The sequence below is a fragment of the Pholcus phalangioides genome, unplaced genomic scaffold, assembly GCF_987345545.1.
Source record: "Pholcus phalangioides strain wild (caught in Gottingen) unplaced genomic scaffold, Ppha-v1.0 ptg000039l_1, whole genome shotgun sequence".
In the NCBI taxonomy this organism is placed as follows: domain Eukaryota; kingdom Metazoa; phylum Arthropoda; class Arachnida; order Araneae; family Pholcidae; genus Pholcus; species Pholcus phalangioides.
This window is the reverse complement of record NW_028301625.1, coordinates 3,212,266-3,228,064: the sequence shown is the minus strand read 5'-3', so window position 1 is coordinate 3,228,064 and position 15,799 is coordinate 3,212,266. Positions and strand designations below refer to the sequence as shown.

At 35.8% G+C, this 15,799-nt stretch overlaps 1 protein-coding gene across 1 annotated transcript in view; it reads right to left on the bottom strand.

The window, feature by feature from the left end:
* LOC149065463 (voltage-dependent calcium channel type A subunit alpha-1-like) overlaps nt 1–15,799 on the bottom strand; it is a 426,448-nt gene that overhangs the window by 319,614 nt on the left and 91,035 nt on the right. Inside the window, exon 7 of the mRNA XM_089253992.1 lies at nt 2,756–2,871. Within this exon, the coding sequence (XP_089110118.1) occupies nt 2,756–2,871 (116 nt within the window). The remainder of the gene's footprint in view (nt 1–2,755; nt 2,872–15,799) is intronic.

The window sequence follows — 15,799 nt, the reverse complement described above, 5'->3', positions numbered from 1 at the left end:
TATCACAATTAAACTTTCTGACATCTGTAATCCGCTTTGTAACATCTTACAAAGTTCTGCATATTCTCCTTTAGATATAGGGTCATTCTTCTTAATCTAAAATTCTCTCCAGTCTTTCATCGGTTTCTTCTGTTATTTTCTTCATCGGCTTGATTTCTTTTCCTCCAGTGACTTCTTTTAGGGTAGTGGTTAAAGTTCTGTTCATTGAGGTGACATCTTGTCCATCTTCAGTGGTGTTATATAATAAATCAAATTGGTTCTCTTCAGCTCTAACTGGAAATGGACAAAGCCATTGCACAAGCCAAGATTAGTGACACTGTCCGCTAAAATAGGACTTGTATTATAAGGAAATTGTTTGTTTTATTAACAAGGGAAAGTGTTAGAATATTATGTTAATGGACAAACAATTTATTTATTTCTGTTTTTGGTATCTGGCAACTCATTATTAGTCAAGTATTTAGTTTCAGAGTTTTGGCAACAGTAGAGAAAAACATGGCTGCTCAAGTCTGAACAGCAACAGTTGTTGTCTCTCACTTTAAGTGTTTAAATCTCAATTAAATATGTGTCTGTCTTCAATTGAATATTCTGGTTATAATTACTTGCACTCACACACATCATTAGTAATAAGGATATATCAACAGATCCAAAATAACAAGAATCAACACTGGGGAGAGAGACAATGCCCCCTCCCATATCTCCACCCGTGGTCATACAGTACACGAAGACTAGGGGAATGTCTATGAGTGAATATTTGATGAATTTATAGTAGTCTGCTGAGCTTGAAAGTTGCATTAAACACGTTTTTTGAAAAAGCACAGGCCCATAATTAGGCTGGGGGAAATCAGGACTATGCTTCGAGCCCCAGAGAAGACATGATATGGCCTTTTAAGAATGCATAAATCAAAGACGAGAATATTATGCTTTCAGTACAACTTGTAAGCAAGACGTGGTGTTGGTATTTACTTTCTAAGGCTGAATGTACCATTTATGTGATTTTTGTTTATTGAAAACTGTGTAGATTTTTTTATTTTCATCTATTAGTTTTGATAAGAGCTTTAAAATGCCTGTGCTATGCATAGGGTGGCAACAGAGCTGCCCTTCAAAGACGTGGAACCCCTTTCAAGATACAAATAGTTTTCTTCAGTTTTTTATATAGAAAAACCATTACAAATACAATGCCACAACAGGCAAAATGCCCAACGAGGTAGCTGAGGAAAAACATTCTCCCGTTTTCTGCCATTTTTTTTTAGGTCAGTGAAATAGAGTTTTAATGCGTAGTATTTAACTCTGTAATGGCACAAAAGTGTTCAGTGCCGATGTGGGAGGAGGAGGGGGTATTTTAGTGAAAGATCTCATTGTGTATAATGCAGGCAATTGTCATAGATGAAAAGCAACCAGATTGTTTTATTGTCAGAAAAATGAAAAAAAATTAAAAACCCCATTTCTATTCTGCAAGTGTGGAGCCCATCAAAGTTCGCGCCATGAGCTGCTGCAGCTTTTGCCCATCTTTAGAGGGGGGGGGGGCGATCTCTGCAAGCCAGACGAAATATTAAATCACACAGTGAATACAAATATTTACATGATGTGATTTTTTTTTTTTGCAGTCTCTCCATAACTTCTAATCAATGGAGTTGAAATGAATGAGAGTAGGTAAGTCAAGGAACCCCGTAACATAATGTCAAAAATGAACAACAGTTATTGCCATCTCACATAATATTATTTAAGAACTTAACGCACATTATATGCAGTTATATATAGGACTTCATATAATTTCTGAGACATGGCCCCTACAACCTGAAACAGGGCCCCAGGCTAGGATCTTTTGCAGGGTCCCCAACAAGATATCCACAGGCCCCCTTTTATGATGAGTTTATAGCATAAAAAAACATAAAATGGTGAAAATCGTCCCGGGCCCCAGAGCTGGAGCCTTGTCAGCCTACCCCTTGTGGGGGCCATGTTCCGAGACCATGTGAAAACAACATTTGGGAAAAATGTATTGCCATGATATGTTTGCACCTTTTATCTATGAATTTATTTTAAAATACATCTCCTCAGACAAAGGCAAGCTGGATAAAAATATTATTTTGAGTGAAAAGAAAGTGTTTTTTTTATCTCTCACACAAAATGTTTTAGGGTTGTTTTATGAGGCTCACACAGGTAGCATAACAATAGCAGTGAAGGAATGGTGTTTCTATTTCTTCCATTAAACTCCCAACATAATATTAACTCAGAAACCCTGGAGGAGTTAAAAAATTTATAATACAAACCATCAACAGGAGTGCATGCTGGGCTCAATTTTAAGGGGGGAGGGGAATAATTGAGATTAGAAAGAGAGGGGACAGGTAGAGGGCATTTCTTCAAAGGCAATTTTGAGTTAGTAACTTTCAAAAAATATTATTTAAAGGGTGAGGACATTGACCCTCTATGCCTTCTGTGTATGCATCAGGACAACAATGTTATGTTTGTTATAAATAGTCATCATTTGAAAATAACTGATTAAACATTCAATCAATCAGTCAATTAAAAAATGTAATTGATTTCCACCCCTCCCTCCTCCAGTATATATAGAATAATGATGAATATTTTGTTTGTGTGTGATTGTACATCTAGTTGCATAACTCTTTACTGCATTTGAGTTTGACACAACTTTGTTTGAACCATGAAAAAATCATCAGAAACTATTTGAACAACATTGCAAAACACAGTGAAATTGAAGAGAATTACGATTTGAGCATGATTATAACATTATACCTACCTGCTTTACAAATCCATTCTACATAACCATTCAACTCTCTCTCTAGTTGTTGCTGTCTTCTAAGTTTTAAAAAAGCTTGACGATTTTCAACTCGTTCTCTTTCTTTAGCAAATTCACTGTAATGAAGATTGTATTAGTTATTTGAGATGTGAAATTCCCTTTTGAATATAATGTAGTTATTTTAACAAAATTATATGAAAATATATTCCTCTACTTAATTTGTATATATATATATACAGTTGAACCCCAATTTAATGAATCCAACAAAACAAACATTTTTGTTTGTTAAATTGAGGGAAATTGTTATATTGGGTTGAGATAAACACAAATATTTGCACAGAAACTTGTGAAAAGATTAGTTAAATCAGGGAATTTGTTGAATCAGAGTTTGTTAAAAAAATTAGTGAAAATAAATGTGTGAATCAAAAAATCCGAAAAAATTATTCTTAGGGACTTTACCTGCTGATAAATAAAATATAGCCAGCAGCTAAGTTTGTTCAAAATTCATGGTGAAAATTTTTGATTTAAGTTTAATAATGTTAACCCTTCTGTACTGTTTGCATTTCCCCTACAGTTGTAACGTTTGGGTCAATATGAGTTGACTTGTTTGTTTTCACTTCAATGCTTGTTTATTATTGAAAAAAACTAAGACCTTCAAACCTTTGAAACAATTATACATAAATTCAAAATTTTTTAATTTAGTCATTGAAATTTTACTTTTAATTGCAATAATTAATTACAATTATAGAGATAGCTTTTTTTTCGTAGATTATGCAAATGCACTGTATAAGCTACTGCTTTACTACAAAAAATTACTTGTTTTCAACGCACAGACATTATACAGTAAGAAATCTGTATAACTTCAACCCCTTTTAACATCACCTCGTTTATAAGGTCAGCTTATGAAAGGTCAATTCTTTCTGCAAAGGTTGGTTCTTTCTGTAAAGTTTAGTTCTTTCTTAAAACTATATTGATGCAAAAAAATTATAAATAGTGTGGCAACATGTCAGAAAAAGGAATACAAATAGAAAGTGATGAAAAAAGTTCTATGCTATATATATTTAATATAAACTGCTGGGGACATAATTTAGATCAATTTCGTGAGAATGACCTATATACAAATTAAGTAGATGGTAAGAGATATAACTCCTTCCTGTACTACACAAAAGTAAAAAAAATGTTAATAGTAATTTTGAAAAAAAATTGGTGACATAGAATGTATATTAGTGTAACTTATAACCTGTATAAGTATATAGTATAATCTATATAATGATACAAAGGGACTGGAGAAACGTATCATTATAGAGGAGTTATTGTTATAGTTGGAGTAAACATTAACACTATGAAAAGTGTAAGAGAGTGATATCCTTTCATATAGGCAATTACTGTGGTAGTTCTCAACCAGGAGTATAGGAGGACAACCTTAGGGACGCAATAGAGTAATTTTGAGCTGGTATAGAGTAATTTTGAGTAAAAGCTGGGAAATGTTCCATGATATGACTAGGTGTTTGTCATGTATGAGCATAGCCACTGTAAAGGCTAAAGAGACCAGTGGCCATAATATGAAGAGAGCACAGGTGTGCCTGGAGAGGGATTCAGGCAAAGCTGCATTAAGAGTGTTCATGCTGTGCTTTCAAGCGGCTTGGGATTCAGGTTAACCCTGACATTGTACATAGTTATCTAACCAGACTAATATAAACTAATGAACTAATTATACAAAATGACTTGTCTAGCGTCAACTTATTAGTAGCTGCATAACATGGTGTCAGGAAAGAAGAGCTTTCTAAGATGAACTGAGATAGGTACCACTCTTATTGCTTCTTAGATGTCTGGTGCTGTGGTGCTGCTGGGAACTGTTGTGTTTTAGAATATAAAAGTTGAATCAATGGAGACATTTAAGCCACCTGGAGAGTTGATATTCAGCTCCACAAACCTCTCTGTGGAACAAAAGTTCGAGAATTTCATGCTTGCTTCAGAGAAGATTGAGAAACTGGATGAGGTTAAAATTGCTATTTTGTTGAATGTCATTGGTGATGAAGGTGTGAGTGTATTTAATACATTCTAGTATGCAGCTGCTGAAAGTGCTACAAAATATGATGATGTCTTAGCAAAGTTTGATAGATATTGTCTTCCTAGACGTTGTGTTAGAATGTTTTAAGTTCTTTTCATGTTCTCAGAAAGAGAACCAAGGTATAGATGTATACCTTACTGCACTGAAAACTTTGGCAGCCTCATGTGACTTTGGAGAGCAAGAAAATAGCTTAATTCGGGATAGGATTGTCTTGGGCATCTGTGATTCTAACCTGCAAGTAAGACTGCTTCAAGAACCGGATCTTACAGTAAGTAAAGCAGTTGATAGCATACGTACTTGTGAGATTAGCCGACAACAAATGGAGAAAATTCATGATCCTCACATGGGTCCTGAAGTTGATGCGCTAAGGTCCAGAGGTAAAAGTATATTCATGCCCAAGAAAAACTGTAATTCCTGTGGTCGAAAACACGAGAGAGGACATTGTCCTGCATTCAATAAGTTGTGCAATCTGTGCGAAAAGAAAAATCACTTTGCGGTAATGTGCAATGAAAATTGTTTTCCTAAGCCACAATTTGCTGGTAATCGTAGACGGATTGATGAGGTCCTCCACAGAGACAACTACCTTCCATACAGCAACAATGACATCGAAAGTCTATACATTGACAGTGTCTTGGAAACTAATATGATCAGTTCCAGAAATGAATGGCTCAAGGCTATATCGGTTGAAGGAAAAGTAGTGGAATTCAAGCTTGATACTGGGGCACAAGTCAACATCATTCCACTGAAAGTATTCAAATCTCTAAACGTCGAATGTAAACAGAACTTATCGCCAACTGATGTTGTTCTAGTTTCGTATGGCAATCACAAATTAAATCCCAAAGGAGTCATTTCATTATCTTGTAATACTGAAAAATATTCTAAGTTGAAGCTCCCTTTTGTAATTGTAGATGTTCAGACCAAGGTATAGAAACCTATTCTAGGTTTAGAAGTAATTGAATCTTATACAGTTGATAGATCTTGTAAGTAAAGGTCATTGAAACATATGAAAGTGTATTTACTGGTTTGGGAAAATTTCCAGGCGTGCCTCATAACATAGTTGTAAAGAATGAAGTAGTAGTGTCTGTGATAAATGACCCCAGAAGAGTACCCCAGTTGCTGTATAAAAAATTGGGCAAAACATTGGATGAGCTGGTAAAATCCGGTATTATATTGACTGTTTACAAACCAACTGATTGGGTCAATAGCCTAGTAATAATAGAAAAACCAAATGGGAAATTACGAATTTGTCTTGACCCCAGAAATCTCAACAAAGCCATAAAGCGGGAACATCACATTATCCCATCAGCTGATGAAATTATCAGTAAGTTAGAAGGTAAACAGTTTTATTCTGTGCTTGACTTGAAAGAAGGATTTTGGCAGATACCTTTGGACAAGGCCAGTTCAGAACTATGCACTTTCAATTCACCTTTTGGGCAGTTTAAATTTAACAGGTTGCCATTTGGAACTAGCTCTGCTTCAGAGGTTTTTCAGAAAGCCAATCAAAAACTGTTTGGTGACATAAATGGGGTTGAGATCTATTTCAATGACTTGATAGTAGCAGGCAATGACAAAAAAGAACATGATCAAATTTTGCTGAAAGCTTTAGAAAGGGCAAAAACAAGCAATGTGAAATTCAACCCAGATAAGTTTCAATTTAGAGTTAATGAAGTCAAGTATGTGGACCTCTTAATTTCTAAGGATGGAATAAAAGCTCATCCAAGCCATGTGAAGGCAATTATGGAGTTTGAAAAACCATCCAACAAGAATGACATACAGAGATTGCTTGGTATAGTTAATTTTTTAGCGAAGTTCATTCCAAATGTGTCTGTTATGACATCTCCTCTAAGGGAACTGCCAAAGAAAGACATTGAGTTTCAGTGGAACCACGAGCAAGATCAAAACTTTGTTAATCTGAAAAGATTGATCAGTTCAACTCCTGTGTTGAAAGTATTTAACGACTCCTTGCCTATAGTTATTCAGTGCGACAGTTCCAAAGATGGGCTCTGTGTTTGTTTATTGCAAGAAGGTCATCCAGTTTCTTTTGCATCCAGGAGCCTGTCAGAAACTGAAAAAAAACTATGCACAGATTGAGAAAGAATTACTTGCTATAGTCTTTGCATTTGAAAAATTTCAAAACTTGATTTATGGCCACAAAGTACTTGTCAAAAGTGACCACAAACCATTGATTTCAATAGTTCATAAGCCCATTGGCAAGATCTCAACTCTATTACAAAGAATGCTTCTTAAATTACTTAAGTATGATTTCACTGTTGAATACTTGCCAGGTTGTCAAATGCATATTGCTGATGTCGTCAAGGACTTACATTAAAGATACGGGTGTAGACGATCCAGAAATGTTGCATGTCGTACATGAAATTTCCAAATCACTGCCTATTAGTCAGAGGAAACTGAAGCAATTCCAAAAATGTACTGAACTTGACCCAACCCTTCAAGAGATAATTCATTATAATAAGAATGGTTGGCCCACTGACAGATGTTCAAGCACTGTCAAACAGTACTACACGTACAAGATCAGATATACATAGCTGATGGGTTTTTGTTTTTTAATAACAAACTAATAGTCCCTGAAGCACTGCATAAAGATATGTTATGTTTAATACATGAGTCACACATGGGGATTGTTAAGTGCAAAGCAACCTGGCTTATCAAGAGATATTGAAAGAATAGTGTTGAACTGTGATATTTGCGAAACATTGAGGAAGCAGAATGTTAAAGAACCACTGACAAATCACTCAATTCCTAGCAGACCTTTTTCTAAGGTTGGTGTTGATCTAATGGAATTCGGAAAAAAATACTATCTTGTATTGGCTGACTATTTCTCAAAATGGATAGAAATTGAGGCGATAAAGGACAAAAGTGCATCAGAAGTAATTAGCACACTCAAAGGCCTTTTCAGTAAATTTGGGGTACCAAACCAAGTTGTCTCAGACAATAACCCTTTCAATAGCTTACATTACAAACAATTTGCTGATACATGGAATTTTGAGTTCATTTTCGCAAGTCCCAGGTATACCAAAAGTAACGGAATGGCAGAAAGATCAATAGGAATAGCTAAGAGCATGTTTAGGAAATCCAATGGCGATGAAGAGAAGATTTTAGTTAGTTTAATGAAATATCGGAACACGCCTCTTCCTGATATGAACTTATCTCCCACTCAATTAATGTTTAATCGTCGGCTGAAAACAAAATTACCCATTTCAGAAGAATTGCTCAAAACTAAGCTAAACAAGAATGTGACCCACCTTTTGAAAGAAAAGCAAAGAAACAGAAGCTATATTATGACAGAAATGCTCACCCCTTAGGAATTTTAAACAATGGTGAAAGAGTAAGAGTTTGGAATTTCAATAAGAAACAATGGCAACCAGCAGAGATAGTTTCAGCTCACAAATCTCCAAGATCATACATAGTGAAAACATCCTGTGATAGAATTCTGCGAAGAAACAGAAGTCATATTTGACTATCACAGTGCCAAACTTTCAAATACAATGTGTCACAGGAGTTGTTTGATGACCTGAACATTGACTCTGGAAACTATGAACATACCCAAAATGATCCATGTATACTGCATACGGACGTTAATCAAAAGATTACTAGAGTGGGGAGAATTTGTAAACGCCCAATATATTTGAATGACTATGTAACCTAAAAGTTTAAGAGAGGGATGTCATGTATGAGCATAGCCACTGTAGAGGCTAAAGAGGCCGGTGGTCATAATATGAAGAGAGCACAGGTGTGCCTGGAGAGGGATTCAGGTTAATCCTGACATTGTATACAGTTATCTAACCAGACTAATATAAACTAATGAACTAATTATACAAAATGACTTGTCTAGCGTCAACTTATTAGTAGCTGCATAACAAGCTGTTACCCGCGACTTCGCTCGTGTGGATTTGGTAATCTGAAAATTACTCTGTGATAATTCCCCATATAACATTTGAACACCTCATGACCCCCATGGGGGATGAACTTTCAGAAATCCAGTCTTAGTGTGTATCTACATTATAAAATATAATACTGACTAAATTTCATATGTCTTCAGCGATTCGGCTTAGTGACTGCTCCAAATAACCTTTGAAACCTCCCCGTACAGGGTTGAATTTTTAAAAATTCCTTCTCAGCGAGTCTCTACATTACAATACAAAAATACTGACCAAATTTCATATTTATAAATGTATAAATTATATTTCTGTTATTTTGAACCCCCTTAAGGGTCTAATTTGGAAAAACCTTTCTTGAAAAAACCTAGTCTTTACATCATACAATAAACTTCTTACCTAGTCTTTACATCATACAATAAACTTCTTACCTAGTCTTTACATCATACAATAAACTTCTGACCAAATTCCATGACTATAGATTCAGCTGTTCCAGTTTGGCATAATTTTTCTATGTTATCTTTCATCCCCCTTACAATCCCCTTAGGGGTGAAATTTCGAAAAACACCCTTCTTTATGTTTATGTCATGAAACAAAACTTCTGATCAAATTTCATTAATATAGCTTGAGCGGTTTCAGCTCAGAAATGATGAATCAGTCACGACATGCTATTATAGATAAGATTTTCATTGTATATTTTTTTTAAATAAAAAATTCATTATTTCTGTTATTTGGTTAAATTATTTTATTTAGCGGTACAGTTCTCAAGGTATTCAAGAAATATTTTTTCTGATGCTCTCAAAGAGCTTAGGATAATCTTTGTTAGCATATTTAAACAATATTGTAGTAATAAAAAATATCTATACTGAGTTTTTTATTACTCAAAATATAAAGAGTGTAGAGAAATATAAAACTCAAACCATCCGATTTCATGAATGTTTGTCATTAAAACAATTTTTTTTATATGATGATTGAATAATTTCAATGATAGAAAACGTAAATGATATACCAAGAAAGTAAATATGACATAGAAAGTCTAAAAAGTAAAAAAAGCACAATATGTCATAGATAAAATTATACTGAATATAACAACAGTAGGACTGAAACTCTCGCTCTCTCGCTTCCAATCAGCATGCTATGACAGTTTCAGCGCCACCAAAGTGCCTCAAAATTAATCAGTATAAGGTTTCATTTTTTCTTCCTCCTTCAAATAAAATGTATTTAATATTTCCAATGCAGAAACTCACCAAAAAAGGAAGCAACGGACAAGTGAACAAGAAGAAGAAAGGTCAGTCTGCTACCCTGGCAAAAAATGTTTAAGAATATACAAAACGCCAGCAATAGTACTTTCAAAATGCTATTACCGAAAAAAAAACATTCCTCCCAGTAAATACTGTTGGTGTAAGCAATAATTTTCAATTTGAAATAATGAAAAAAAAAAAAAAAATTTACTACAATGTGTCACTATGAAAATTTGTTGGGGAAATGACATCACCCAGGAGAAAAGTGAATTGTCTGAAAACCAGCATGGGTTCACAAAGGAGACGTCATGTGTAACCAATCTGCTTTTCTTTTATGATCATGTAACTAAGGCTTTGGGAAAAGGCAAAAACATCTATGTTATTTATCTTGATTTCCTCAAATCATTTAATCAGGTCCAACATGAAAGCGTCCGAGTGATATGGTGGTTAGATGCTCATCTTGATTGCCGTCAAGTCCTAGGTTCGATCCCGGGGAAGAATATAGACAAGATATTTTCCCTAACAAATTTGAGGTGACCACCAATAGATGATTCCCATCATTTTGAACCCAACCCTAATGTTAACGGCAGTAAATTACAATATTGCGATATGGCCAGAGTTGATCTGCAGTGAAGTAAGTCCAACATGGTAAGTTTTTGAAGCGTTTACATGCAATTGGGATTGGAGGCAATTTGTTGAATTGGATAGAACTGTGACTGAGATAGGTAACAACAGGTTATGTGGACGGGGAATTTTCCGATTGGACAGGTGAAGAATGGAGTCTCTCAAGGAAGTGTCCTTGGGTCCATACATTTTAAACTATTTATTGATAAACTTGATCAGGGTATTGATGGGATTGTTAGCAAATTTGCAGATGATGTGAAGCTAATGGGGTAGTTGGGAATCCTAGGGAGAAGAATATACAAATACAAATACAACGCCACAACAGGCAAATTGCCCAACGAGGTGGCTGACTTAAGAACATCATGGATCCCCGAGCCATTTTTTGGAGTCCCTACCTACCACTGCTACACCACACATGCACCCCCCCCCCGCGGAACCCCCCAACGAACCCCCAACGAATCGGTACATGCGGGAATGTGAGTGTACATGTAGTGCAACCTGACGTAAAGTTTGTTTCGGTGTAATGCTTGTTATGTGTAGTGCTGTCATCTGCCCCCAGTTTTTCTAACTATGAGTGAAGTGTTATGGTTGAATGATTTATCGTTGTAGGACTGTTGCTCTCTGTGGCGAGACTTTTTAACGGGGAGATCGGCTCGCATTTGCGCCTTGAAGTTGGGAACCACAGAAAACCAACTTCAGCCGACCACCACTGTGGGGTTCGAACCCGGATCCTCGCATCACGAGTCCGGCATTGTAACCACTCGACCACCACAGCGGCCATTTGATTATGACATGGGCTAATGAATAGAGAATGACCTTTAGTGTTGATAAGTGCATTGTCGCTCATTTTGGTTTGAACAATCCATGTTTCACTATTGAGTTGAATGGTATTACTATCCTGGATGCAATTAGGATCACCGATTGGGAAATTCTCATTGACAAGTGGCTTAGGTTTTCTGAACATTGTTCAGCGGTGGTCAAAAAAGACTCAGAGCCGTCTTAAGAGCATCATATCATGCCCCCCCACCGGGCCAAGTGATTTTTCTGAGGCCCTACCAGAAAAATTTTCCAAAATTTCAATCATATCTAATTTTTGTGAGGCCCTTTTTCTCTTGAGGCGCCCGGGCTGTGCCTGGGTGGGCCCATGCCTTAAGACAGCACTGCCTGGACTATGCTGTAAAGTTTTGATGGAGACCATACCCACAGAGGGACATATACTTGGTTGAGGGGATGCAGAGAAGAACTATGCATGCTCTTATTGGCACACAAAGCTTGAGCTATGAAGAGAGACTTGATTTCTTGAATATGTTTACATTAAAAGAACGCTGGTGTCGAGGGGGATATGAGCAAAGTGTTTAAAATTTTCAGTGGGATGGACCATGAGTTATTACTACAATGTCAATCAATTGCTTTGACAAGGAGACACCAGTATCGTTTAGCAAGGGACAATTCTAGGTTTTAGTGTTGCACAAAGTTTTTCCCCTAATAGGGTTGTTAATAAATGGAATAGCTTACTGCCAGGGGAGGGCGTGAATTCTAACACAACTGAAACATTCAAAAAGGAATATGATAAATATAGTGGAATAAATCGAGAAGCATTCACACTTAGATAAGACAACTATAATGCTTTTATGGGCAGTGTATTACACAGTATTACTTATTCATTTTTTCTTTTATGATACATGGTTTTATATTGGGTCGTTGTATTTTGTTTATATATATATTTGGCATATATATTTTTATGGGCATATTTTTTCAGCCACCTGGTTGAGGAACTTGCCTGTAGTGGCAATGGCCTGTGTTTATTTTTATATCAATAACCTATTATATCATACTATTTCTGGAACCACCAGTTTATCCATTCATAACTTAGTCCATACAGGTCAGTTAACTCCAGTTTTTGAAATCATTACCAGACCATCACCAAGAAGACATCCATTACAAATTAAAATTCCAACTGCCAGGGGTAATTCCGAATTTTATAACTTCTGCTACAATCTGTATGGAACAGATTGCCACCAGAACTCGTATGTTCATACACATATCACAGATTTTGTCACTCTCTCGGAGCTTCTAATCTCTCATCATTTTTAACATGTTATGCATTTTAGTTCATCATATTCAGTTTCATTGGTGTATGTATGTTTTTTTTTTCAACCTATTAATAGGTGTCATCTTTTTATGTGTTTTTTCCCCTTTGTTTGCTTTTCTTGTGTGCGATCTTTTTCATTGTTTTACTGATATTGCTGTTTTTTCTCATCAGCTCTATTGATTATTTGAATTTGGAATGCCATGCAATAATTTTTAAATACTTTTAATTTAATTTTTTCTTTTAAATTTATACATATATTTTTCATTTATATATGTTCATATATTGAATTCAGGGCTGAATTAACCATTAAGCAAAATAAGCATGTGCTTAGGGTACCAGAAAAAAAAAATGGGGCACCACAAAAAAGTTATCAAAATGGGTTTTTTATGCACAATTTTTTTCCAGCACCAAGCATCCGGCAAAAAATCCTAGAATATTCGATTGATTGTATAGCTGAATACCTTCATCAAACAAATGGCACAAATTCAGAAGACTAATAATATTGCAAAATAGGGATCACGTTAGTGTTGAGTTTTTGGAATTAGATTTCGTGCAATTTCCATAAAGTAAGCTTGGGCCTTCTTAACAGCATCATAAACCAAACTCCCTTGGTCGAACTGATTTTTCTAAGGTTTCACTACCTAGCTAAAAATATCTGCCTACCAATTTGCATGCTAACTCTCGCAAATTGTGAAAACATATAATTGTTCTGAAGTCCTCAGGTTGTGTGTGGTCAAGACCCCATGCATCAAGAGTATAAGTAAAGTTCTACAGAATAAGGACGTTAAGTTAAAAATGTACAAATCTTTGTGAGTCATTAGTGGATCAATTGTGTGTTTTCAGAGAAGATGCAATGAATGGACAGCAAATGATGAATTCAGGATCGTCATCGTATCATTAATTTGTGTGGGAAAGTTTTAGTGCCCCTCTTGCATGTAAGCCGCACCAGTAAAATAATCCTGAAAACTCGTAGCTGTGTTCCCACCCAACCTGATGAAATACATAAAAAATCATGGTTTTCTCTGCGAATCATTCAGTACAGTGCACTCATATAGTTTGAAATTTTGCATAACTTTTTTTGCAATGTTTGTAATTATTTTTCTCTTTCACCCCCCCCCCTTCCCGATTCAGTGCTACATGCGTTTGCATAGGTTACACAGGTTAGAGCCACACTTTTTTAGTGTGATCTAGATCCTCTAGATTCTAGGTACTGAATGACTGTGGTTCGCCAACAATAAAGTATCTGTGAGTACTATAATATTGGACATATTATGATTCAGTGGGTGCTTTTGAAGCCGTTTATGAAATCCTAACATGCAGTCAATAGGAGAAAATATCTTGAAATTTTTTCCAAAAGATTTTGAAAAAAAAAAAATCTAACGTCGGTTTTTTGAAAAATATGAAAGAAGAATTCCAAAAACTTCCTAAGATGCTCCAAAAAGAAAAAAAATCCAGGAGATATTATCTATGACTTTGAAAGTAGAAAAAAAAATGGGTGGGGACAGAATTTCAATGTCTGTGCCTAAAAATATTCACATCATAATTCTGTCTTTGATTATATATAGTTACTTGTGAAATATTAAATTTCATTTTTTTTAATTTATAGGTTCAGTATTGAGTAAAATATACTTGTAGGGAATGGGAGATGGGGAGGGAAGGGGCACCAAAACCATTCAAGTGCTTTTGGTCTTAAAGCGTCTTAATCCAGCCTTGAATTTTATTTGTATATACATGTTTATTTTATTGTCTGTTTTGCATTCAGGATTTTTTTAAACTTATTTATTAGTGTCAAACTTATTTATTAGTGTGACAGACGTCACAAGTGGAGTTCCTCAGGGAAGTGTCCTTGGCCCCATACTTTTTTCACTTTTTATCGACAAACTCGATCAGGGTATCGATGGAATTACTAGCAAATTCGCAGATGATGTGAAGCTAATGGGGGTAATCGGAAATGAAAGCGATAGGGAGTTGCTCCAGACCAACTTAAACAAGATTGCAGCATGGGCAAATGAATGGAGCATGACGTTTAGCGTAGATAAGTGCATGGTCGCTCATTTTGGTTCGAACAACCCACGGTTCTCTTACGAGTTGAATGGTGTCACTATCCCGGATGCAACTAGAGTCACCGATTTGGGAATTCTCATTGACGAGCGACTTAAGTTTTCTGAACATTGTTCAGCGGTTGTCAAAAAATCGAATAGAATGCTTGGTCTCATTTTCAAAAAGGTCTCTTCGCGTTCTCCTAAAGTCATTCTTCCGCTTTTTCGAGGCTTAGTTCGTCCTGGACTGGAGTATGCTGTAAGGTTTTGGAGACCATACCTACAGAGGGACATAGACTTGGTTGAAGGGGTGCAGAGAAGAGCTACGCGTGTCCTTATTGGCACACAGGGCTTGAGTTATGAAGAAAGACTTCATTTTTTGAATATGTTTACATTGGATGAACGCAGGTGTCGAGGAGATATGATCGAAGTGTTCAAAATTTTCAATGGGATGGATAGGATGGACCATGAACGTTTAGTACACCGCCAATCGACTGCTTTTACAAGGGGACACCAGTATCGATTGGTGAGGGACAATGCAAGGTTATGGTGTCGCAGGGAATTTTTCTCCAATAGGGTTGTTAATAAATGGAATAGCTTACCCCCGGAGGTAGTAAATTGTAACACAATTGACACGTTTAAAAAGAAATACGATAAACATGTTGGGGTAAATCGAGAAGCTATCCATTCTTAGAATAAGACAACCATAAGTATTCTTTATGGGCATTGTATAATATTTTATCATGTGTATATATTGTTTGTAATTTGTGTTAATTGCATTTTTAATTGGGTTGCTGTATTTTTGAAACATATGACAACCATATTTTTATGGGCATCTTTTTATCAGCCACCTCGTTGGGCATTTTGCCTGTTGTGGCGTTGTATTTGTATTTGTATCTTTTATGCATTCTCCCCTTTGCATATGTTCGTGTGTGTGAATATGTTATTTCTTTTCACTGATATTCCCCGCTGTTTCTGTTTTTCCCCAATTTTGTTGATTGTTTGAATTGTGCACCTGTGAAGCTAGAGCCTACTGGCCTTGCACAGGTTTGTATATTAAATTACCTAAATAAAATAAAAT